Raw genomic sequence first — 25,329 nt, forward strand, 5'->3', positions numbered from 1 at the left:
ACAGAGCGAGTAAGAGAGGAGGAGGGAGACTGGGTTACAGTCTATATCCTAGAGCTTGGAGACCCTACACTTCCTTCCACTTACTCCAGGGTTTCAGCTCCTATCCCTCGTTCTCCACTTTTTAGTGTCTGCTAGTCTACCTGTCTAAACTCAGTTCTCGGGTGCCGACTCTGCCCCGGGGCTTCATTTTCCTCCTGGAAGAAGCCCCGCAGCTCCAGGCGCGGACGGTCCTCCTAGCCTCCTCCGGCCAGATGTTCAGTCTCGTCTCCTACCCGGGCTCTGGAATCTCCTAAAGCCACCAGGGAGCGGGCTCTGGCGAGCCACCAGGAGTGCAGCAGCTTAGAGCAGGCCTGAGCTAGCGAGGTGCTCTTTTTGTCTGGAAGTTTCTTACGTCTTATTTATGCAGTTCCCTCTTCACACAACGGTTCAAAGGCAAGGCTTTCAAATCCCCCATATACGAGGTGATTTCCACTCTTAGCCACGAAAAATGAGCAGGTTTTTTTGTTTGTTTTTGTTTTTAAGAAATAACGTAAAACCTAGAGGAAAGCAAAGGACAGACCTAGTGCGCGGCTTCCCTCAAACCCTGGCTCTCAGCGTAGCGCTCCGCTTTTCTGACCTTAAAGCGGGCGGGCTCCAAGTGCCTGATTCACAAGCAAGAGGTGGGCCCCCCCACAAAAGGCCTTTACCACTTTAAAACTGCAGGGCCCGGCGGCAACTCACTGAACAGATTCTATTCTCGCGAGAGCCACCGAAGGGTTAGCAATGGCGGCCACTGGGGCAGGTTCTGTCCCTGGAGTGGGCTCCGGTCCTGGTCCTGGAGCGGCTGCAAGCGCCACCACGGCAGAGGAGGGAGAGACGGAGCCGGTGGCCGCCGCGGCTGGAGAGGGGTCGTCTGCTGCTCCGGGAGCGGAGCCCAGCTCTGGAGAGGCTGAGAGTGGGTAAGGCATCTGCAGCCCGCGGGAGCGCGAGAGGGAGGGCCTGCCCCTCGTGCAATCCCGCGGCTCGCGCCGCTCCGGTGCGGCCCTCCCGACCCAGGCCTTGCGGCCAACGGCTCGGCCTGCGCGGTGCCCTTTGCAACCCGGCAGGCTGCTAGGCTCGGAACTGCGCCTGAGACCTCGTTTCCTTCATCGCTCGTGTGAGCCGAGCTTGTTTCCCTCTCTCCCTCCCTTGAGCAATCCTACTGCCTCTTCTAATCCTGGTTCCCGAAATAGCGTAGGAAGGGCATCTCCCGTCGGTACCGGTGTGGAAGAAGTCACAATCCTTCCGAAAGCCCTAGGAAACGGAGATCCCTGTGATCCCCCCCCCCCCCCCGACCATCTCTAAGCCGTGTACATGTATGTAACGACCCATTAGGCTTCACTGTGTTTGTCTTGATGTTCGGATTGTTTCCCTGGGCATCCAGTCCAGGACAGGCTTAGCCTGGGAAGTCCATCCGTATTTGCTTCCACGGTTTTTGTTTGTTGTTTGGTGGTTTCGGAGTAGGTATTTTGAAGTTTGTTTATCTTGAAATCTCTTACTTTGTTTAAAGGGATGCAAACTTAGCCGATGTAAGTGGTCTGGAGACAGAATCTTCTAATGGGAAAGATACTCTAGTAAGTATTATCTTACGCCTTTGAAAGGCAAACTAGATTTTGTTTTAAGATTTTTAATCTAATTTTTAAAAAAATGTAGTCAGCCGACCCATTTGATTCTCCAGGAAGGTGCTGGTGATACTTCAGAAGCGATGGATACCCAGGTGGGTTCTGTGGATGAAGAGAATGGTCGACAACTGGGAGAGGTGGAGTTGCAGTGTGGAATATGTACGAAATGGTTTACTGCTGACACCTTCGGAATAGACACGTCGTGAGTACATTTCATGTTTTTTTTTTTTTAAAGATTTGTTTATGTATACAGTGCTCTTCTGCCTACATGTATGGCAGCAGGCCAAAAGAGACCACCAGATCTCATTTTAGATGGTCGTGATTACTGGGAATTGAACTCAGGACCTCTGGAAGAGCACTGGCTCCTCTTCCAGAGGATGGGGTTTGATTCCCAGCATCCATGTGGCAGCTCACAGTGGTCAGGGAGGTCAGGGAACTCTAGCTATAGGGGATCCACTACCCTCTTCTGACTTTTTGGTTTTTTGAGACCGGGTTTCTTTGGAACCTGTCCTGGAACTCACTCTACACCAGGCTGGCCTCGAACTCACAGAGATCCACCTACCTCTGCCTCCTGAGTGCTGGGGATTAAAGGCATGTATCACCACTGCCTGGCCCCTCTTCTGACTTTTGCAAGGCCCTGCATACAAGTTATGCACAGATATAAAAGCAGGCAAAAGGGCTGGAGAGATGGCTCAGTAGTTAAGAGCACTGCCTGTCCTTCCGAAGGTCCTGAGTTCAGTTCCCAGCAACCACATAGTGGCTCCCAGCTATCTGTAATGAGATCTGGTGCCCTCTTCTGGCGTGCAGGTATACATGCAGACAGAATACCCAGAATACTGTATACATAATAAATAAAATAGATTTAAAAAAAAAAAAAGCAGACAAAACCAAAACAAAACAAAAACTCATAATTGCAAAATAATTTGAAGGATTGACATGGGAGACCTGGAAGGAGGGAAGAAAGGGAAATTGTGTAATCATATTATAATCTCAAAACATTGGAAGGCATTTTTAAAAACACCAAAGGAGAAGAACTTTCTTTAACATATTCAACAGTTGCTTCAGTTTGTAGATCGGTGGGTAGTATAATGTGCTCATCCTAACCCCTGTTCAGTGACCAGTATGCTGACTAAAGAGTTATTGCCATTTAGTGTATATTTAAGTGTTGAGAGCAGTGCCCTATTAGGCATGCCCTTGATTTTAAATTTACAATGATTGGGAAGTAAGACTATATAACTAGAAAAGATTATATAATTAGATTTGAGGCAAATTTTTAATTTATATTTAATTTTATATTTTTAAGTCTCGTGTACTTTGGGTTTGATATTTACAATGGTAAAGCCTGTTGTCACAAAAATTTGAAGGTGTGGCATATAGTCCATTAGTAATGTACTCGGCCACTGTATGCAGAACCCTGGATGGATCACCAACATCAGAAAGACATTTTTTTAATTTCTCAAGAACTAATCTGTATATGTGTTTTTTCATACCTAAAGTATACTTTGTTTCCTTTCGAATTGCTTATAATCTACCCCTATATAAGTATCTTATACTTATGTCAGGAAAAAAAAAACAACTTGTGCCTAAACACGTATTTAGTCAAAGCATCTATTCTGGAGAAATAAAATCACATTATGACTCAGATTGAGTCTCCTCTTCTATTGAATAGCTCAGTAGCTAGTAGGTTTGCTTTTTTGACTCTGAATAGCTGTTAGTTGATGCCTCTCTAACTGTGTAGCCCTGGCTGGCCTGGAACACCCTTTGTAGACCAAATTGGCCTTAAGATTGTAGAAATCTGGGGCTGGAGAGATAGCTCAATGGTTAAGAGCATTGTCTGTTCTTCCAGAAGACCTGGATTCAATTCCCAGCACCCATGTGGCAGTTCACAACTGTCTGTAGCTCCTATTACCATCACACCATCACACATACATGCAGCAAAACACCAGTGTATACAAAATATAATAAACCGTTAAAAAAAAACTGCAGAAATCATCCTGCCTTTGAATCAGTCTCTATAGTTAAATTTTGAGGCCAGGCCAGCTGGTTATTGAACATCAGACTAGACAGGGCAATACCATAAGACCTTGAAAGGAAAAAAAAATGTATATTGAGTGGAGCTGGTGGTGCATACCTGTACTTCAGGTACTTAGGAAGCTAAGGTACAGGCTGTAGCTAATTATAAATCAGGACCCTGTCGCAGAAAAAGCCAGAGTGGGTTGGTGAGATAGCTCAGTGGGTAGACACTTCCCAGGCAAGCCTGGCACCTGAGTTTGATCCCTGCCAACCATTATGAAGTTGGAAGGAGAGAACTGAGCCACAAGTTGGCCTCCTGCTCCCATATGTGTACCTTGGCAAATGTGCCCATACATGTATCATGTATACACGCAACAATAGTAATAAATAAACTTTTTAAGGAAGAAAGCATGCATAACTTTTTCTTAAAAGAAGGCATAGGAATGTGTTCAGTGGTTCACTAATTTTGTGTAATTTGCCTCATCCACAGATCATGTCTACCTTTTATGACCAACTACAGTTTCCATTGCAATGTCTGCCATCACAGTGGAAATACCTACTTTCTCCGGAAGCAAGCAAGTAAGAATAACTCTGGAGTATTTTAAAAAGATTGTCCCTTGGAAAACAAAAGGGATCTGGGTTAGCACATTTAGATTACCTTTTTTTAAGAACTGGTTAGAATCAGCTTGGTATTTCGCTCTGAATAATTGCAGTTGCCCATTTCAAACCAAATTATTACCTTTGGCTCTTCCCGTTATTATTTTGTAGACCACTATCTTGGTTTCTCTGCCTGGTAAGGGAAAAGGTTTGCGGGGGGGGGGGGGTCACAGTCCATCATGACTGAAGTCACAGCAGCAGACATTTGAGGGAGCTGACCACATTGGCCTCATTATTAGAAACACAGAACAGCATGTTTCAGCTCTACTTGCTTTTTCTGCTATACAGTTTAGGATCCCCTGCCCAGGACATAGTACTACCCGTAGTGGGCAAGCCTTCTGAACTCTCCAGAGTCAAGATAACCCCACAGGCAGCCTGATGTAACTCATCCCTCAAGGGTCGAGTTGTGTCAAGTAGAAACTAACCATCACACCTCCTGTGTTGAATGTGCTCTTATTGGTAGAAATTGAGTTTTACAGACACATCTTTCACTTTTTTTTTATAGATTTAAAAGAAATGTGCCTTAGTGCTTTGGCGAACCTAACATGGCAGTCTCGAACACAGGATGAACATCCAAAAACCATGTTCTCCAAAGATAAGGTAGAGTTAGAGTTAATGTAATTGCAGTATGCTATAGAATCAAGTGAAACTTCTAGATTTCTTTAACAAGTATAATAGTCTCCTCGGTTTTTATAACTGAATCATCTAGTAGCTACCTTGTTTATTCCATATATGGAAATAATAATTTATCAGTTTCCTAGTTGGTGTCATTTGGCTTAGCTGTCAGTATTATAAATTCTTAAGTAAACTCAGTTGGCTTTTTGAAAGCAAACAAGTCATCTATCCCATAATCAAGTCTGCTGTGAACCAGTCTCTATATAGCCTTGGCTGGCCTGGAACTCGGAGTCTTCAAACTCAGTCTCTCTGCTTCAGCCTCCCTGGTTCTTTCCCTAGCAGGAGCACAGAACTGGCTACCTGGTTTCTGACCTCTTTCTGGTCCCTGCAGGGAAAAATTGCTAACTGGGTAGGTGAGGGCCATTATGGACTGCAGGCAAAGATGGGAAGGATGAGAGCCACCAAGATACATCGCTGTGCTGTGATTTTATCATTGTTGTCGAGTGGGTCTTGCAAGTTTAAAGTGCGCTGTAAAACACACTGTATTACAGGACAGTGGCTCACAGCTTGTGCTTGCCGTGTCTTTATTATCCTTCTCCCTTGTGTTTGATTTAACCTCACATTTCTTTCATTGACCCGAGAAGCAATAATATAAACTATTATTGTCCACCAGATTTCTGACATTTGATTGTCTCACTTCTGACCAGGATAATTTTGTCACCTTGATAGCCAAAAGTCCCCATGAGTTTCTGAATTCCTTATTTTTGGGTGACAGAGTAGTCTAAGCTTTCCCTACACTGTCCCTGATTTCCTTTTCTGTTTGGTGAATACTTAGTTTTCATGGAATTGACTGTGTGGTAGAGGGTTCTGCGAGATGGTCTAAAATGGTGATACCAGAGAATCAAGGTCAAACATCGATTTTGTCCTGTGAACAACAGCTGGCAAGCTGGTCACCACCAGAGTAGGTGAAGAGGAGTCTGACAGGCGAAGTTTCTGACTTTCAAATTCATGTAATGACTATGGTTATAAAGTAACAGATGAGTTAAGGGTATCTAAAGTTTATGATTCTGAGTGGTCAGTAATGCTAAATAAGAGAAAAAAATAGAATTCTACAAAGCAAGCTGAGAAGGTGCAGAACTCACACGCTGCCTTTGAGCCCCCAGCGCTCCTCCTCATGGTGGTGGGGGTTAAGCTGCACATAACTGGGGCCGCCTGCCTTTCACAGGTGGTCCTTTTAACTGCTACAGGCCCAGGTTCCGGGGAAGAGGGTGCAGAACTCTTATCTTAATTACAAAAAAGACATGGTTTGTATGGTGTCCTCAGGACAGAAGCCACTTTCCAGTTGACAACCAAGGGATGGGAGTACAATTTAAGTACATCCTTAAGTCCTTCTGCCTGAGAAGGACGCTGGTTAGAATCTTTCCCGGTAAGCCACAATCACGTGGCCATATACAGATTAAGAAAAATGGTTTAAATTAAGAGACTGTCGGCCCTGAGTAGCTAAAACCTGTGTCGACTTACTTGAAATGCCCCAAATCTATATTTGGTTGGTGGTTTGTTTGACCTGAAATTCACAGCTGATGTAGGTATGAATAATTTGCATTGGTATAAATCTTGACTTATTGATATAAATTTAAGGTCAATTTTGTTATACGTGTATGTATTTCTGATCTTGATTAAGGTATTGTGATTGTGTAGTTCATTTAAAAATGTATAATTAGAAAATATAGGTTGTTAATGGATAATCGATAATAGTCAAGCTTATAGTAATATTAGTTAGATTTTCTAGATATATAGAGATATTTTGGTTAGATAGGCATTCTTCATATCTTTCAAAGACTACAGACTATGGCATTTAATGTTTTAATAACTTAGGACTTTTCATGACAATGAGACACGTCTGCTCCTGGCAGCACCAGCTACTTCAAGAGGAAGATGGGCATCGAAGAGGCTCCTTATGGAGTTTGCTAGCCATTTGGGCAAGAAACTGCTCTTGCCTGGACGGTTGCATAAACTGGACACGAAGAAGAGGACTGCTGAACTTGCCTAAAGGTGAGATGGTCCTTCAGGGTTCCTGCTTCATGAAAGAGTCTGCGGGACATTCTGCAGGATACAAAAGAAAGTGCCTGAACTGTCTTTGGAATTTCCTGCTTCATGGAAATGTCTGCTGGATACTATGGGCCTGTAGGCTGAAGATGGATGCCCCAACAGTACAGAGGAACTTTGGGTGACTGTCCAGGCAGCAAGATGTCTCTGTCATTTCTAGAGTTTTGGAAGTTGCTTATAATGCACTTCCTGTTTACTTAGGTAATATATCCTTCTGGAGTCTTTGATGGAGTTGAAGAATAGATATAGTTTTCCTTAGTTATGATAAACGATAAAATAGATATAAATATTGTAACTAATTCTTGCTTGATAACTGTTTTGTTATATGTAATTTTATTATGTTAAAGTGTGAAAGCCTTTCTTTTTCGTTTAAATAGAAAAGGGGAAATGGTGTAGGATGTGTTGCTTTCATTGGTTGAATAAAGAGACTGCCTTGGCCTTTTGATAGGGCAGAAGCTTAGGTAGGCGGGGTGTAACACAAGGGCCAGCTTGTTGGGGTATCTGTCCCGCCCAGTACCCCACAGCCGGCAAGTCCAAAGAAAATCACTCACAAGACTTCATAAGATTATAAACTGATTGGCTCATTAGGTCAGGCTACTTATTAGTTCTTATAACTTATGTTACCCCATTATCCTTATCTACGTTAGCAAACGGCTCAGTACCTTTTCCAGCGGGGCAGCTTACATGTTGCCTCTTCGGTGGTTTGGGCAGGAATGGCTGAGGAAGTTTCCTCCTCCCTAGCCTTCTCCTATTCTCATTGCCCTGCCTCCACTTCCTGTCTGGTTGACCCACCTATACTTCCTGCCTGGCCAATCAGCGTTTTATTAAAATACATGATCGACAGAATACAGACAATTCTCCCACACCAGCAGGGAAAAGAGAACTGAATGCTGAGAGAAAGAAGGCAGGCAGAGAAGCTGCCAGGTCAGACATGCTGAATCTTTCCCGGTAAGCCACGGCTTCATGGTGACATACAGATTATTAGAAATGGGTTGAATCAAGATGTGAGAGCCAATAAGAGGCTAGAGCTAATGGGCCAGACAGTGATTTAATTAATACAGATTTCCGTGTGATTATTTCGGGCATAAGCTAGCCGGGTGGCCAGGACGACAAGCAGCCCGGGTGTAAGCCAGTCAGGCGGCCAGGAGCCGGGCGGGATGCAGCCCACCGCTCCTTATACTACACACAGCCACCTCCTGCCTAAGGCAAGTGCTGAGGCTGAGCCATGAACTTAAAAGCTACAGGTGGATCTTTGTTTTGATTGTAATGAGGGCTTTAAAAGAGGCCGTGTGTATAACTTTGAAAACAATTATAATTCTTAATGTATTTTATTTCTTACAAATAGGATATTATACCATTTATTGATAAATACTGGGAGTGTATGACAACTAGACAGAGGCCTGGGAAAATGACTTGGCCCAATAACATTGTCAAAACAATGGTAAGTACATTAAAAACTGCATAGAGGATCAGTTTCAAAAAGCCAGTATTATTTCTAATAGTTAAATTCTATTTAGTTTGAAATAATGTGATAACTGAGAAAAATGCAGACTATTTGATATTAATCCTTGAATGAAATACAGGTTGTTAAATTTTGATTTTTTTTGTATAAATTCAGTTAATAACATAATGCCTTATGTGAATATCAGTCCCCCAAAACTGCTTAGCTTCTGCTGCTAGTTTTAGGTTTTGTTTTTTGTTGTTTTGTATGTACTCTATGTGTGTCTGTGTGTACTATGTGTATCCAGTGCCCATGAAGGCCAGTAAAGGGCCATTGGGATTCCCTGGAATTAAAGTTACAGGTGGTTTTGAGCCACCTAATACTAACAGTGGAAACTAAACCTGGGTCTTCTGGGAAAGAAGCAAGTGCTTTTAACTACTGAGCCGAGCCCTCTGTCCATAACACTTTTGCAATTTGATTTTATACTAAACTTGGAGGCTCAAATATTTTTTCCAATTTTTATTTTTGATTATATAAAAGAAGTTGTGTTCTGAACATAGAAGTAATGAGAGCACTTGGGGAGAGGTCAGCAGTAGGCTGCCAGCTCTTGTTAATTCCGTGAGAAAATAGCACGGGCTCTTGTTTTTCTTATATTAGGTCTCCTGTAGCCCAGGCCTTGAACTTAGCATGTAGACAAAGGTGACTGAACTTCTGGCTTCCCCTCCGCCACCTCACCTCTGCCACTTTACCTCGTGTTTCTGCTAGGGATCAGCCAGGTCTTCATGCATTCTGGGCAAGAACTCTCACCAGAACTACTTCCAACAGCCTTGAATATGGGCCCTTGAAAAGTACCTCTTCAGCTGGGTGGTGGTGGCACACGCCTTTACTTGGGAGGTAGAGGCAGGATGGATCTCTGGAGTTCAAGGCGAGCCTGGTCTACAGAGCTGGCTCTAGGATAGCCAGGGCTGTTACACAGAGAAACCTGTCTTGAAAGCAAAAAAAAAAAAACAGACAACAAAAAAAGTGCCTCTTCCATTTGAGTTTTTATTGTCATACAGTAATTTTTTTCTTTTTTTGGTTTGGTTGTGTTTTTGTTTTTGAGACAGGGTTTCTCTGTATAGTCCTGGGTGTCCTGAAACTCACTTTGTAGACCAAGGTGGCCTCAATTCATAGAGATCCTCCTGCCTCTGCCTCCTGAGGGCTGGGATTAGAGGTGTGAGCTGCCACCGCCTAACACAGCTTTATAATCAGTAACTGTAGGGTTTTGGAGAGCACAATTAGGAATTGACATTTGGAGTTGATGACTGAACAACTGTACTTCTGAGGGGGAAAAATGTTTATTATTACTAAGATACTGTGTTGTTTTAGAGTAAGGAGAGAGATGTGTTCTTGGTAAAGGAACACCCGGACCCAGGAAGCAAAGACCCAGAAGAAGATTATCCCAAATTTGGACTTTTGGATCAGGTACATTAATCTTCCTTCCTTGATATATTCTCATTCTCTCTCTCTCTCTCTCTCTCTCTCTCTCTCTCTCTCTCTCTCTCTCTCTCTCAGACACACACATTCTCTATCTCTTATCTTTATGTATATGAGGTATATGCAGTATTGTAGTACCTGTAGAGGCCAGAAGAGGGAGTTGGAGCAGCGCCCCTGAAACTGGAGTTACAGACAAGTGTAAGCTGCCATGTGGGTATTGGGAACTGAACCTGGTCTGCTGGAGATATGGCTGAGTTGATAGTGTTTGCTTAGCAGCACTGTATAACCTGGGGTCGTGATGTGCTCATGACGGTGCAGTAAGGAGGGACAAACAGAGAATCACGAGTTTGAGGCCATCCTGGGCTACATGAGGCCATGTACAAAAAAAAAAACCAAAGGAGGAGGAGGCTGGGGAGATGACTCCATGCGTAAGTTTTTATTGTGCAAGCCTGAGAGCCTGAGTTCATATCCCCAATTCCCTAGCACCCACATAGGAGCCAGGAATTGGCAGCATACATCCATAAGCCCAACTGTGTGGGGCGGGGACAGGCAGGTCCTAGAGCTTCCTGGCCAGTCAGCCTATATGGCAAGCTCCAGGTTCAGTGAAAAACAGTCTCAAAAAATAGGTAGAGCCAGTGAGATGGCTAGGCCAGTAAAAATTGCTTGCCATGCATGCCTGATGACCTGAGTTGATCTCTGAGGCCCTGGTCGAATGAGAGAGCCAGTTTAGAAAGTTGTCCCTTTTTTCTTTTTTTAAGACAAAGGTTTCTCTGTGTATCCCTGGCTATTCTAGAACTCAATCTGTAGACCATGCTGGCCTCAAACTCACTGATCCTCCTGCCTCTACCTCCTGTGTGCTGGAATTAAAGGTGTGCACCACCACCGCCTAGCCCTGCAAAGTTGACCTTTAACCTCTACATCAGCACTTGTTCTCACCCACATACAAAAAGGAAGACTGATAGAGGAAGACACTATTATTGACCTCTGGTCTCTCCAGAAGTATGCTTGGTTATGTGCAAACCCCTCACTCCCAACACACATACATGTACATACACATACACACAGGGTTGTTTGCATCTGTCAGACACACTACTATAATGGGCTCCAGTTGAGTAGTTATTGACACCTGGAGAAAACACTCAACTGTGACAAGTGTTTTAACTTTCTGTAACAAGATCTCACTGTAGCCCAGGTTAGCTTGTACTCACAATAGTTGTTACTGCCTCAGCCTTCCCTTTGCTAGGACCACCTGTGGGAACCACAATGTCTAGCTCAGAGACCAGTTTGGATTCTGGTTGTTCCTTAGTGTTGGGGCTTAGTTTTTGTAAGCTTTTTTCTTTTTCTTTTTTTTTCTTTTTTTAAATTAAACATTTTTTAATACAATCTTTTCTTACTTTACATAGTTAATTCCCATTCCCACTCCTTCCCCTCCTCTTGCTCTACCCTTCGCTCCACCCCACCTGCTGTCCACTCCTCAGAAAGGGTAAGACTTCCATGGGAAGTCAACAAAGTCTGACCAAGGCCCCCCGCCCCGTATTCTGTTAGCTGAAATTTTGCTCCTATAAAAACATTTTTTGTGGTGGAGAAAATTTCGAAGAATATGTGATATGTGTTGCTAGAACCCTATGGGAAAAAGAAATTTCCTTTTTTTTTTGTTGCATGTCAAAGGACACATTGGCAACTAAAAAGACTTTCAGATTTGCCTTAAAATGCTTGACTTGCTAACTTTTTTTGAGAAGAGATCTCTCAGTGTGGCATAGACTCAAAAATTCTGTTCTCAGCCTCCTAGCCACTGAGCTGCTTACTGCCTGTGAAGATTTGAAGAGCTGGCCATCTCGGTGGCCCCCTTTGTAGAATGGCCACTGGAAATTCAGATTTCTGTCTCATAAATGGAAAGATACAGCTTTGTGGGCCAGAATTCCTGGAGCACAGAGTGAGGGTACCTAAGCACGCTGGCCTGCTGTGCGGCTCTCCCTCCTCCACCTGCTTGGTTGGGTGATTGCGTCCTGGAGTCATCCTGACCCTAGTTTTTGACCTGCTGCACTCATGCACCTTCATGAAGGACCTTGCCAGTTTGCTCTTTAGGATAATGGCTTTCATTTTCTGTGCTCTGCTTTTGTCTTTCTTGTTTGTTTTTTAGCAGTTATCAGGTTAATTTGTTCATGTGGCCGTCTTTTTACTGGGATGTTTCTTCTTCTAGGATCTCGGTAACATTGGCCCTGCTTATGACAGCCAAAAACAGAGCAGTGCTGTGTCTGCTAGTGGGAACCTAAATGGTATGTGCTTAAATATCCTGTCCAAAGATTGGTGAATTCTGAAACCCTTGCCTAGAATTGGGTGTTCTAGGATGACCCAGTCCTGAGTGATTGCTAAGATGCTTTTACGTTGAGATTTCAGCCGCTAGCAGACACTGGGGTGGCAGTGGGAGAGCGCTGGTGTCACTTTGCAACAGTTTGGTGTCATTAGCAGTGCTGTTAGCTCATCAGTTAGACACATCAGTGGATGTACTAGGACTCTCAGTCTGCGAGCATTAGTGATGTCCATCCACCCAACTCAATTCGGACTGTTTCTGTAGACTTTCAAGGTTACACTTTCTGTGATGTTAGATTCCACATCTGTATCATAATAAACACTTGTGGAGAATTCATTTGCTCTCAACCTTTTTCCATAGTTCAGCTGTCTCCATCTAATTTTCTCTCCGTGAATTTCAGCATAATTCATATGACAAATTTCTGTCTGGATTACCTAGTATGGCTTCCCCCCCATAATCCCTCTATTAGAGGAAATTCTATTTGCTGCTAATCTAATGAGAACTGGCAGGCAGGGTTGGGGGGTGAGTTGGGGTCAGTTTAGTGTCTATCCATCCCACACATGGCATCACTCATTAACTTGTCTGTTAGAATGGGAGCATTTTAAATATATCAATCTTGTCCAGTTACCATCCTAAGGTGTGTTGGGAATACACATGTGTTTATTACCTTACACCGTGCTTTCCCTCTGTAACTGTTGATGTTGACAAAACAGTGCCGCTTCTGTTCTTACAGGTGGAGCCACTTTGGGAGGTGAATTCCTCTCTGTCTTCTTTCAGCCTCAGACTTAAGTATCTTGTGGTTTGAAGTGCTTTTTGCTGAGCTTTTGTAGAAGCTAAATAAGTTTAAAGCATTGTGAAAGTGGTGTGACGGCACTTACTATGCAGCTATAGTTCCAGTTTAATGGTGGGAATAACAGCTTGATGTTGTCATATTCTGCCTGACATAGCCAGCCAGCAGTCCTCTTAGTGCTGCTGGCTGTTGAAGCAGCCTCTAAATGGTAGGAGAGGATTTGCAGGTTTTTAATTGATAGTTATGTCATCACAACTATTTAACATTAAACCTTTTGTGAGCTGAGTGAATAACAGCCAGGTTCATAAAAGGACATTCTGCATTAATCTGGAACTGTGTTTGCAGAATATGACCTGCCCTTCATGTCTTTATTCTTTTTATTGCAGCAGAAATGCTGATAATTTTCAAGCTTGTCCCAAATTTATATATAGTACTCTATGCAGTTGTTTACATAAAGGTGTTTTCCTGCAGTTGAGGGACATTTTCTGGAAAGAGAAAAACAAACTGAGAAATGGGCAAAAATTAGAAAAAACACATAAGGTAATATATTTCTCGTGACCTGACTATGTAGTAAGTTCTAATAGAAAATGTATAAATTGTTGTATTTACCCTTAATTCTACAAACCACGTTCATATAACGTACTGAATTCATTGGCACAGTCTTAAGTGTATTGATGAGGAACTAAAAACTGCTTACTAAATTTAAAGCCTCTGTTCTTGAGTCATGTAACTATGATGAATTTTCAAACACTGGAGAGAAACACCTTTTTAGTATTTCTGTTTTGCTTTTGTCTTGTATATTCAAGCGCTTTAAGTAGATAATGCCTTTATATGTTTATTAAATATGTTACGCAGTTCAAGCAAGTGGACATTGACCTACAATAAGAACATTTACATCAATGTTTGTATTAAGTGATGAACACAATCCATGCAATTGTTTTCATTCTTTTTTAGCTGTGGGTGCTTGGAATCTGAATACAAATGCATTTGTGTTACAACCCCATGAAGTGCTGTTGCTTACAGTCCGTTAAGAAAGGGCTGGAAAGATGACTTGGTCAATAAGGTACTTGCTGCATAAGCCTGATGGCTTTGGTTCAGTCCTGGAGCCCATGGAAAGTCCAGGTGCAACTCTACAAAGTTATCCTCTGACCTACACATACATGCATTAATTAATTGATTGGTTATTTCATTTTTTTTTTTTTTTAAAGAGGAAAGGAAGGTTGAAGATTTGTGTGACCTTTACTGTCAGAACTGGCCCAGGACATTGGCTGTGAGATACAGCTGATACTTTTAGATCCAGGCTAAAAATTCAGTATACAGCAAGGGAAAAAAGACCCTCTGTGATGTTACACAAATGCACTTCGGGGATGGTAGTCACCATGGACTTTGAGTACCTTTGTGCCTCCATAGTGGCTCTGTGAAAATGATCTGTCTTCTTTTCAAAGGGGGAATTGCAGCAGGAAGCAGTGGGAAAGGAAGGGGAGCCAAGCGTAAACAGCAAGATGGAGGGACCACAGGGACGACCAAGAAGGCCCGAAGGTGGGATCACCTCCACCCCACTTACCCACACACTGTTTATGTGCTATAGGCAAAATCCACTGAAAGGGAACGAGCAGTGTTCTTAAAGCTAAGAATATGGGATTTTGTTTGTTTGTGGTGAGTTCTGAACCCCTGGTAAGACAATAACTTCAAATGAGGTCTTCTCTTTTATGAATCCATTACTATAAATTAGGTGCTTGCACTGGGAATACAGGTCAGTATTAGAGGGCCTGCCTGACATGTGGGAGGCCCCAGGTTGAATTCCCAGCATTGAAACAACAAAAGGCCCAATAATAGTGTCTTCTGTTCTGGGGAATAAAGTCCCTTATGAGATCCTGGGATGGCTAGATAGGTTAGAGAATAAAGCTTACTCACTGTTAGTGCCTCAGCTTCCTTCTTCCCCTTTCCATGTCTCTTCCTTTTCCTGTCCAAAGCCGAGGTGATGAAATCCAGGTCACTTCTGATTTAGACAGGCAAATCTTCTGTCTCTAGGTTTCTGTCTCTTGATTTATATATCAAATGAATTTCAGGGGCTGGAGATGCACATAGCTCAGTTTATATACTGAATGAACTATAGAGGGCTGGAGATGTGTATAGCTCAGTTGGTAGAGTTCTTCCTAACATACAAAGGCCTGGGTTTGACCCAGAATAGGATAAAGCAGGTTGTAAAACAGCAGTGCATGTATAGAGTTAGGTGTCCCCTACAAACTACAAGTAATTTAATGAAGTCTTTACTAGGTGTCTGGTGATTTGATTGAGTTAAGTAAAGCATTTGTTGTAAAGTTGAATGCACTCTACCAGAAGCAACAAATCAGAGACCTTTGTCTTTTCATTTGGGACAGTGTTTCTCTGCTTTGTCTAGCTGTCATGGAACTGGCTCTGTAGACTAGGCTGGCCTTGAAATTAGAGATGACCTGCCTCTGCCTCCAAGCGCACCACACCACCTGGTTTAGAGGCCTCTTACAGACTAGTGCACAGGTGAACTAAAAGAACCTATTTTTTCAATGAGGTTTTTTTTTTTTTCAGTGACCCTTTGTTTTCTGCTCAGCGTCTCCCCCCTCATGGCTACCCCTTGGAACACCCGTTTAACAAAGATGGCTATCGGTATATTCTAGCTGAGCCCGATCCTCATGCTCCTGACCCAGAGAAGCTTGAACTTGACTGCTGGGCGGGAAAGCCTATTCCTGGAGACCTCTACAGAGCTTGCTTATATGAACGGGTTTTGTTAGCACTACATGATCGAGGTATGTATGGAAAATTGTGCTGGTTAGTTTTTCTGTTATTTGGGAAGAGGGAACCCTAGCTGAGAAAATGTCTCCATCAGATTGGCCTGTGGGCTATCAATAGGGCACCTTCCTGATAATTGATGTGGAGGGCTCAGCCCACTGCAGCGATGCTATCCCTGGCAGGTGGTTCTTGGCACATAAAAGAAAATCTGGTGTACGGTGGTGACACACAACTTAATCCTGGCACTTGGGAGGCAGATCAGGTGGATCTCTGAATTTGATGATAGCCAGGGCTACAGAGAGAAAACTCTGTCTTGGGGAAAAAGGAAAGAAAGAAACCAACCTGAACAAGCTGTGGGAAGCATGCCAGTAAACACCATTCCTCTGTTTCTGGTTCCGTTTGTGCGTTGACTCAGTGATGGAAGTGTTGGATGGAGTAAACTGTTCCTCTCCCAAGCTGTTTTGGTTATGATGTTATCCCAGCAGTAGAGATCTAACTAGGATAGAAGCCAGTGCCAGGGCTGTGAGGCGTTGCTCTGAAGGCCTAACTGTTTGCTCTGGGGTAGCGTGGGTAGATGCAAAGCTGAATGGGCTGTTGTCTGGAAGCTTGGAAGATAGCGTGCTGAAAGCAGTGCTGGCGGTGGAGGCTGGCATAGAAGGCTGCATGAGCTCAGAGAGGCCCTCAGAAACTGCATATTTGATATTTGTGTTAAGAATCTGTGCTTTCTGGTCAGCTGAGGCAGAAGAATCAACTGTGACTAAGAAGACACCAGCCGCACTGAGGGAAAATCTTCTAGGAAGTGTTTCCTCAGGGTCAGTACACAGAGCTCTGGTCCAGAGCGGGCCAAGGCTGCATCTCAAGCTGGCAGCCTAACCTAGTAATGTGGAAGCCTCTTCCGCACCTTACATGGAGACAGTCCGGGAGAGGCCGTTGGTGAAGGTTCCGTTCAGTTACAGTGGAAACCTTGAGATGGGATTGAAGGGGTCCTAGAAGTACTGTGTGGTAAGGTTGAAGTCCCTACAGAGAGGCCAAAAGAGGCTACTGGTGAAGGTGCAGCTCATTTGTAGTGCTGAACCATAAACACTTGATCTAGTAATTTTTGCCTTTTTTCTTTTTACAGTCACAGGGTCTCACTGTGTCAACTGGCTGTCCTGGAACTCAATCTGTAGACCAGGCGGACCTAGAATTCATAGAGATCAGCCTACTTCTTCCTCCCAAATGCTAGGATTAAAAGCGTGCACCACCTCACCCGGCTTTTGCGGAGGGGTGGGGTGGGAGGGGGCTTTTTGTGATCTTTGTGTAGTAGAAACACCTCAGAGCCAGACGGTGGTGGTGCACACCTTTAATCCCAGTACTTGGGAGACAGTGGCAGGCAGATCTCTGTAAGTTCAAGACCAGCCTGGTGAGTTTCAGGATAGGCTCCAAAGCTACACAGAGAAACTCTGTCCCAAAACAACAAAAAACGGGCTGGAGAGATGGCTCAGCCATTAAAGGCTAGGCTCACAACCAAAACTATAAGAGTTCGGTTCCCAGCACCCATGGCTGTCTCTCCAGCCAAGAAAAAAAAAGAAAAAGGAAAAAAAAAAAAGAAAAAAAACAAAGGGGGGCGGTCTGGAGAGAAGACTCAGAGGTTACAGGCTATTCTTCCAAAAGTCCTGAATTCAATTTTCAGCAACCCCATGGTGACTCACAACCATCTATAATGAGATTTGCAACCAACACTGTATACATGATAAATAAATAAGTAATTCTTTAAAAGGGGGGTGTGCTGAGGTCTCTGAGTACCTCAAATAACTCCTTGTCTTTGGCTTTTTCACTGTAGCTCCCCAGTTAAAGATCTCTGATGACCGGCTGACTGTGGTTGGAGAGAAGGGCTACTCCATGGTACGGGCCTCTCATGGGGTACGAAAAGGTGCCTGGTACTTTGAAATCACTGTGGATGAGATGCCACCAGATACTGCTGCCAGGCTGGGCTGGTCCCAGCCCTTGGGTAAGCAGAGGGCACTGTGTGGGCTTACAGCTGGGGTAATCTGGCTCATCGCTTGCAAGATTATGGTCTTACAGTTAAATTCCTGAGGAAGTAGCCAGTTTGGTATTCCCATAATACTGTCGAGATAGTTTGTGAGCGCTTTACAGAGTTGACCAAAGAGATGTGCGGTGGAAAGAATGAGCGTTAACTGCAGCCCTCTGATCTCTCATGTCTTTTCATTGGGACAGGTAACCTTCAAGCTCCCTTAGGGTATGATAAATTTAGCTATTCTTGGAGGAGCAAAAAGGGAACCAAGTTCCACCAGTCTATTGGCAAACACTACTCGTCTGGCTATGGACAAGGAGATGTCCTAGGGTTTTATATCAATCTTCCCGAAGATACAGAGACAGCCAAGTCACTGCCGGATACTTACAAAGATAAGGTGAGATTGTCCTCCTTCAACAGCTTCGTGGCTTTGATAACCTGTGACAATCAGCCCCTGTAGCTATTGCTTAGGTTCTGTTGTGATAGTACCCCATGGTGTGTGTGTTTCCCATATCTTTTCAGACATAGCAATAAAATTGAAAGAATTAAGGCTTTAGTCCCTGAGTAGTCCACCTAAATTCTACCATTAACATGTTATCAATTCATTCTTTTCTATTATATACCACTGGAAAATTGGTGGACATCATTGTAATTCCCCCAATAGGTACTTCGGGAAATGTATCGTTAGTCATTGTTCAACTTTGGATTTACATATACACATATGTATGAAATACACAAATTTTTTTTTTTCAGGTACAGAATTTTTTTTTTTTTTTAAGTATTTTAGTGTTTAAAAATCAAGCCCAGGGACAGGAGAGATGGCTCAGAGGTTAAGAACAATGTCTGCATTTCTGGAGGACTTGAGTTCAATTCTCAGCAACCACATGGTGGCTCACAACCATCTATAAGTGGATCTGATGCCCTCTTCTGGTGTAAAGGTGTACATACAGATAGTACGTGTGTGTGTGTGTGTGTGTGTGTGTGTGTGTGTGTGTGTGTGTGTATAATTATATATATATATATTATATATATATATAATTATATATAATTATACACACACACACACACACACACACACAAAATCTTTAAAAAGTTTTTTAAAAAGCCCAGGGCCTTCTACATGACTGGCCAGCACCTTACCACCGAACCACGTCTTTTTTTTGTTTGTTTGGTTTTAATTTTTCAAAACAGGGTTTCTCTGGAGTGTAACAGTCCTAGCTGTTTGGAACTCACTCTTGTAGACCAGGCTGGTCTTGAACTCACCGAGATCTACCTGCCTCTGCCTCCCAAGTGCTGGAATTAAAAGGCATGTGCCACCACTGCCTGATACTGTATGTGAGTGTTTTGCCTGGGACCAGGATCACCTAGAACTGGAGATACAGATGGTTGTGAGTTGTCTTGTAAGTACTGTGAATCAAACTGGATGCTCTCTGCAAGAGGAACAGTTGCTCTTACTTTCTGAGTCATCTCCAGTCCCCTTTAAACATTTTTTAAATTGCCAAGTGGTGGTGGCACACACCTTTAATCCCCACACTTGAGAGACAGAGGCAAATACATCTCTGAATTCAACAGTCTGGTCTACAGAGTGAGTTTCAGGACATTCAGAACTACAAAGAGAAATGCTGTCTTGAAAAATACAAAAAACAACAACAAAAAAGTTAAATCTGTTTGTGTTTATTTTGTGAGTGTGTTGTCTGCCTGTATGGATGTGCACTATGTGGATACCTGTTGCCCAGAGTCCAGAATAGGACAGTGGATCCCATAGGCTGGACCTGCACTTTATTATGAGCTACCGTGTAGGCACCAGGTCCTCTGAAAAAGCAGCCAGTGCTCTTAACTTCTGAGCCATCTCTCCAGCCCCTCTATGCAGTATTGGGTTTTGTTTGTTGAGATTTATTTATTTTTATTGTATATATGTGCTTTGTCTGCATGTACATCTTCACACCAAGGAGGGCATCAGCTCCCATGTGGTTGCTGGGAATAGAACTCAGGAACTCTAAAGAGCAACCAACCAGTGCTTTTAACCACTTAGCCATCTCTCCAGCCCCAGCCCTCTGTTCAGTTTTAATGGTATCTTTTGTGTACCTCCCACAATGGTCAGATGTGTCAGTTTGATTCAACTAGAGTTGGAGTCACAGGTGGGAACCAGACTCGTGTCTTCTGCAAGAGCAGTGTCTGCTCCTGACCACAGAGCCATCTCTCCAGCCCTAATCGATTTTCTGATGAACCAAAGTGCCAAAGTGTTAATGTTTATGAAGCCTGGGTTTTGTTTGTGGGTTTTTTTTTTTCTGATTTTTCTTCTGTGTTTGCTTCTGTGACTTAAATGTTGGTGTACCCACAAGTCATGAGGATATCCTTCCGTGTTTACCTTTGACCTTGCATTAGGTCACTGATGACTTACTTTGAATTAATCTTTGTATACAACGGGGAGGGTGAACACGTCTTTCTTCCTTAGGAATATCAGAATATTTCAACATGATCTATTTTAACTTCTTGCATCTCCCCTGGAATTCTTTGGTGTGCTTAGTGAAAAATCAACCATATAACTAACTCCTCCAGTGATACCAAAAATGTTGTCATAGAATAAGAAGTAGTCAGCTCTGTGAAACATTTCCCCATGATTTTTCAATTAATTCACTTTTTTTTATAGGTACTTTGTGTTTTTATAAGTGTTTATGTATAATTCACTTACTAAGGTCTTTTTTGGGAAATGCATAACAAACATAGCCCACTAGTCTCTTTTAAGAAAAGGTACTTTAAAAAACCTTGTCTTGAAAAACCAATCAATCAAATAAATAAATAAATAAGAAGTGCTTAAGAGCCAAGTGTTAATGGCACACACATTTAATCCCAGCACTTGGGAGACAGAGGCAGGCAGACCTCTGTGAATTTAAGGCCAGCCTGGGCTACATAGTGCTTAGGAACTGAAAAATCCACAGAACTCAGTGGGAAGACTGACATGGCACTGTCTGTGTGAATCTGCCTTTGTTTTCTCTGTGCTGATGTAGCTGACTCTTGAATATGACGTTTTCTTTTTTTCTTACTGGATTTTCAAGGCTTTGATAAAGTTCAAGAGTTATTTGTATTTTGAAGAAAAAGACTTTGTGGACAAAGCAGAAAAGAGCCTGAAACAGACTCCCCATAGCGAGGTGAGTCACAGTCATAAATATGTCAGAGTAATAATGCTTTGAAGATCTGTGAGGATAAAAGAGGCAGTGGTGGTGGCACACACCTTCAATCCCAGCACTTGGCAGGCAGAGGTATGCCAACCTGGTCTACAAGAGCGAGTTCCAGGATCGTCTTGAGTGAAGCAGCTGAGGCCCTCAGGTACTGAGGGATGCTGGTCAACATGGCTGCCTGCAGCTGAGAACTTCCTCTACCTGTCGTTTGTGCTCCCTGTGTCCTGTGTTGCGTTAGAATGTTCTTTCTGGGACGATAAAGAAAGAACACTGACCTGATCAGGAGCCATGCAGGAGATTAAAGAAGCCATGAGCTAGACATTCTCTTAGGAGATGCCAAGTACAGAGGGAGACCAGAACTATGGGAGACTGGCGGTGTCACTCAGATACCAGGCCTGATAGCTCACTTGTGCTCTAGGACTCGCCTGCCTTCCCCTCCCAGGCACATCCCCAGGGCCAAACAAGACAAGAGGAGTAAGACAGCAGTTCTGAACGTTGTGGGAGGAGAAATTAGATCAGTTAAAAGCTGAAATAAGCAATAAAAAGTTCTTGCCAGAGAGTCAAGTCTTTCTGATACTTGTTACAAGCACGGTGCAATGAAAGCCAAGTGTGTTGGCACATGCCTGTAAGCACAGTGCTTATGAGGTGTAAAGCAAGAGTTTAGGGCACCCTCAGAGCAGAGTGAGCTGGAGGCCAGCCTAGACTACATGGGACTGTCTCAGTCCCTCCCCCAAGTATAATGTACATGGAATAACTATTGAACTGTTCGGGATCTGTAGCATGGAGATTTAAAAACAAATGAGCTTAAAGTCAACGGAAATATTATTTTACTTGAAAAGCCTAGCATATAAATTTAAGATGCTATATAAAATATATGTTATTCTTCAAAGGAGTAACATTATTGTCATTTGATCTGGTAACAGTATTCAGTGTTCCATAATTGAGGATTTTTTTCATATTTTGTTCTTTTTTAAAAAAACCTGAAGTAAAACCTTGATCTTTGTTTCAGATAATATTTTATAAAAATGGTGTCAATCAGGGTGTGGCTTACAGAGATATTTTTGAGGGAGTTTACTTTCCGGCCATTTCACTGTACAAAAGCTGCACGGTACGTACCCTGTGTTTGGTGTGTGTGGAGGGGTGGTGATGAAAGAGCGCTGATTTGAGAGGGGAGTGACTGGTAGAAAGAAATCTGAAAACCTCTGGATGACTCAAGTGTTTGCAGATGTTAGGATGCCCCAAGCTTTGCAGGTGTCATTGTTTAATATGAAACATACAAAGAACATGCATTCGGGAGTCATTGGTGTCATGGTTAATTATGTAATGTGTTTACTGCCATCAATAACTATAGCTTATACTTGATATATGTATAGTCAGTCATGGTGTTGCACACCTTTAATCCCAGCATTTGGGTGGTAGAAGCAGGCTGAATTCTCTGTGAGTTCAAGGCCAACCTGATCTACACAATGAATTCCAGGACAGCCAGAGTTGTGCAGTGAGACCCTGTCTCAAAAAAAAAATGCTGCATGAAGAAAGGGATTATCATTGCTGCTTGTTATAAAAGGAAAAATTGGTGCATGGAGATTTCCGTGTATTAATTAGTGTTGCTACCTCCCACTAAACAAAGTAAGATTAGGGAATCTCTGGGCTCCAAACAGAAATCAGTGACAAGTCTATTTCTACCTAGTGCTTGATAGCCATTACGGTGTTGATCACTTTTAGCAATGTTAATATATATCTTGTTTGTTCCAATCTTAGTGACATTGTTTTTACTTTGAAACAGGGCCTGCTGGGTAGTTCAGCATAGACTCAAACCCAGGATCCTCCTGTTTCAGCCTCTAGTCCTGGGATTACAGGGATGCACCACAATTTCTACTTCTTGTAGTTTTCCTTTAAATATCCCCTGCCGAATAAACTTGTTTTCTTTTTCCATTTTTTTTCCCGCGTCTGCATGAATTGAACTTACCCAGGTTTCCATTAACTTTGGGCCATCCTTCAAATATCCTCCAAAGGATCTCACTTACCACCCTGTGAGTACCATTAGAATGTCTGCATGCATCCTTGATGCTTTTATTTCTTGCTATGGCTTTTGTAATCGCTCATTTATTTTCTGTTCCTCCTGCAGATGAGCGACATGGGCTGGGGCGCTGTGGTGGAGCACACGCTGGCTGATGTTTTGTATCATGTGGAAACAGAAGTGGACGGAAGGCGCAGTCCCCCATGGGAGCCCTAACCAATCCTTGCTTCAGCTTTCTGTGGAATAATATCCAAATTTTTGCTTTTGTGTATGAAGTGTCAAATGTTGTCCCAAAGATGCTGCCACACACTTTGGTTGAGGTAAAAGAGGCTGGCTGGGTGGGACTGCAGCAGATTCCCCATCCTCAGCCTTCCCTCCCCACTTCAGCTTCCGCTCTTACTCTGTGAGTGCCATACATAAGTCAACAACCGCAGATTCGGAAGTGTGACTGTCTGTGAAACTGGTGCTGTGCGGCACGCCTGCCCGCAGGACTTGTTACCTTCCTGTGTTCTCATTTAAAATGAACAGTCATGCCCATGCAGTAGTTTATAGATGTTTGCGTCCCTCCTGGTTTCTGAGAGTGGCTGAAATCCAATGCCGTCTGAAAGCTATCTTTTCTAGTGTAGAGCTTGGGGAGCTGTGAAGCCTAGTAGGTTTCTATGGACTGTAATTGTGAAAGGAATTTGCCTGCAGGTTTAGCAGTTAGATCTTTCCTCCAATAAAACTTGTTTGCAAGCTTGGGTGGCACTTGACTTCGCTCGAGGTTGAGTTCCTCTTATGACAGTGTGAGAACAGGGTAGCACTGGAAGAATGGGACAGACTTCTGGCTTAGGCTTCAACCCCTCTTCTGTTGCCCTGTTCCTCTGCGAGCAACCAGGCGTTTCCGCTGCCCTGTGGGAACTGGAATCTCTCAGAGCAAGAGTGTAAATGGCCTCCTAGCTCTTCTGTTTGAACCTGGTGTTGGTGTGTGCAGGGGTTCTCTTGCCTGCCTGCCTTTCTCAAGGCCAGCCAGTGGTTAAGATCCAAGAATGGAAATGAGTCTTCCTTTAGGAGGACTCCCTGATGGCCTCCTTTTTAAAATACATATCTGTATTTAAAAAGTAAACCCCTAGAATGAACTAAAGACTGCCTTATGTAGTTTTTGTTTTGTTGTATTTTTTTTTAACCTAAGTACTAGGTAAAGTGATTGAATTCACTGGAGCTAGGTGGTATATAGAATTACCGTGGACCGCTCCTATTGTTCTAATTATTTTATTTTGCTATTTAAGGAATTCCCCAAGGTTCAAGTGATTATTAACACAAATGGCAAAACTATTACTATTACACTTGTCTCCTACTGAATCACCCAGACTCCTCATTTCATCCATTCAATATCTTTGTTGTTTGCTTTTGTTTTTTGAAGCAGGGTCTATGTAACCTGGCTGTATATGGGAAACTAGGCTGGCCTCAAACTGACAGAGATCTGCCTTCCTTTGCCCCCCTTTGGGGACTGGGATTAGAATGGGACCACCACATTTGGCTTATCCATTTACTACTATCTTAACAAGAAACTTACTATAGAGTTGGTACTATTGTAAGCAGGGGTCACAGCCTATCACTAACGCAAGGACTGATCTGAGAAGGACAAGCACTTACAGTGAGATTGTTGGAGTTTGAAGGACTCCCCAGAAAAGAATGTTATTAGTAGAAACTAAAGGTAAAGTGTTGGCATATAAATGTATAAATCATCTGCCCTACCTAAATTTAAAACTGGATGGCTTTCATATGTTGGAGGTTACCAAAGTGGTACTTTAATTGACAATACTTAGTGTCTGGAAGAAAAAGGGCAGGTGGCAGTGGGTCATACCATTAATCGCGGCAGTCAAAGGCTGAGGCAGGAGGGTTGAAATGAGTGCCAAGCCAATCTGGACTACAGAGTGAATGAGACCCCGTTTCTAAAGAACAAATCTGAAAGGCGAAACAATAAAAAGTGTGTGTACAGTCGTGAACTTGAATTTGTTAACAAGTTTCATTTGAAAGATTCAAAATAAGTACCCATCTAGAGGTGCCTATTGATTACCATTGACAACTAGTTTTATTTGAATGTAAAATTAAACAAAGGGGTCATCTCAGACAGCACAAAGGTACAGTTACAGGATGTGAAGGAGCAAATGAAGTTGAGTGTTAAAGGCCCATTTCTTCCTCATCAGCCTTTTCTCTTAAAGCCAGCACTTGGTGCTGGGCTGAATCTTTTCCTAGCTGATCATGGTGACAGTTGTAGCAAAAAAGCCCTACAACTGCCCTTCCTCGCTCCGAAGCTCCTGG

General features: G+C 43.1%; 1 protein-coding gene and 1 non-coding gene across 4 annotated transcripts; both read left to right on the top strand.

Annotated features, from left to right (window-relative positions):
- The first annotated feature begins 725 nt into the window (after positions 1–725).
- Ash2l (ASH2 like, histone lysine methyltransferase complex subunit) lies at positions 726–25,019 on the top strand. 3 transcript variants are annotated; one of them, XM_048456458.3, is made up of 17 exons: positions 726–938; positions 1,529–1,592; positions 1,697–1,842; positions 4,144–4,232; positions 4,816–4,910; positions 8,377–8,472; positions 9,841–9,936; positions 12,149–12,224; positions 12,993–13,010; positions 14,495–14,588; positions 15,615–15,832; positions 17,638–17,805; positions 18,033–18,226; positions 20,886–20,978; positions 22,018–22,116; positions 22,979–23,038; positions 23,134–25,019. In XM_048456458.3, exons 1-17 carry the CDS (start codon positions 763–765, stop codon positions 23,239–23,241), a joined length of 1,890 nt encoding a protein of 629 aa, XP_048312415.3. In that variant the 5' UTR covers positions 726–762; the 3' UTR covers positions 23,242–25,019. The 3 variants fall into 3 exon arrangements, with proteins under 3 accessions (XP_048312415.3, XP_048312416.3, XP_048312417.3); XM_048456460.3 differs by lacking the exon at positions 726–938 and adding an exon at positions 1,057–1,135; XM_048456459.3 differs by lacking the exon at positions 12,993–13,010.
- Positions 6,072–6,174, top strand: LOC125414572 (small nucleolar RNA SNORA76). The gene has a single exon (XR_007236313.3). It is a non-coding gene; the product is annotated as a small nucleolar RNA SNORA76 (small nucleolar RNA).
- Positions 25,020–25,329: the final 310 nt, after the last annotated feature.

The sequence above is a fragment of the Myodes glareolus genome, chromosome 23, assembly GCF_982192425.1.
Source record: "Myodes glareolus chromosome 23, mMyoGla1.1, whole genome shotgun sequence".
In the NCBI taxonomy this organism is placed as follows: Eukaryota; Metazoa; Chordata; class Mammalia; order Rodentia; family Cricetidae; genus Myodes; species Myodes glareolus.

Excerpts from the sequence above, each read along its gene's own strand:
- Ash2l (XM_048456458.3), top strand. The coding sequence starts at position 763 with ATGGCGGCCACTGGGGCAGGTTCTGTCCCTGGAGTGGGCTCCGGTCCT. Across the intron at positions 4,233-4,815 it reads CTTTCTCCGGAAGCAAGCAA|ATTTAAAAGAAATGTGCCTT; the intron begins GTAAGAATAACT and ends TTTTTTTTATAG. Across the intron at positions 18,227-20,885 it reads CGGATACTTACAAAGATAAG|GCTTTGATAAAGTTCAAGAG; the intron begins GTGAGATTGTCC and ends TGGATTTTCAAG.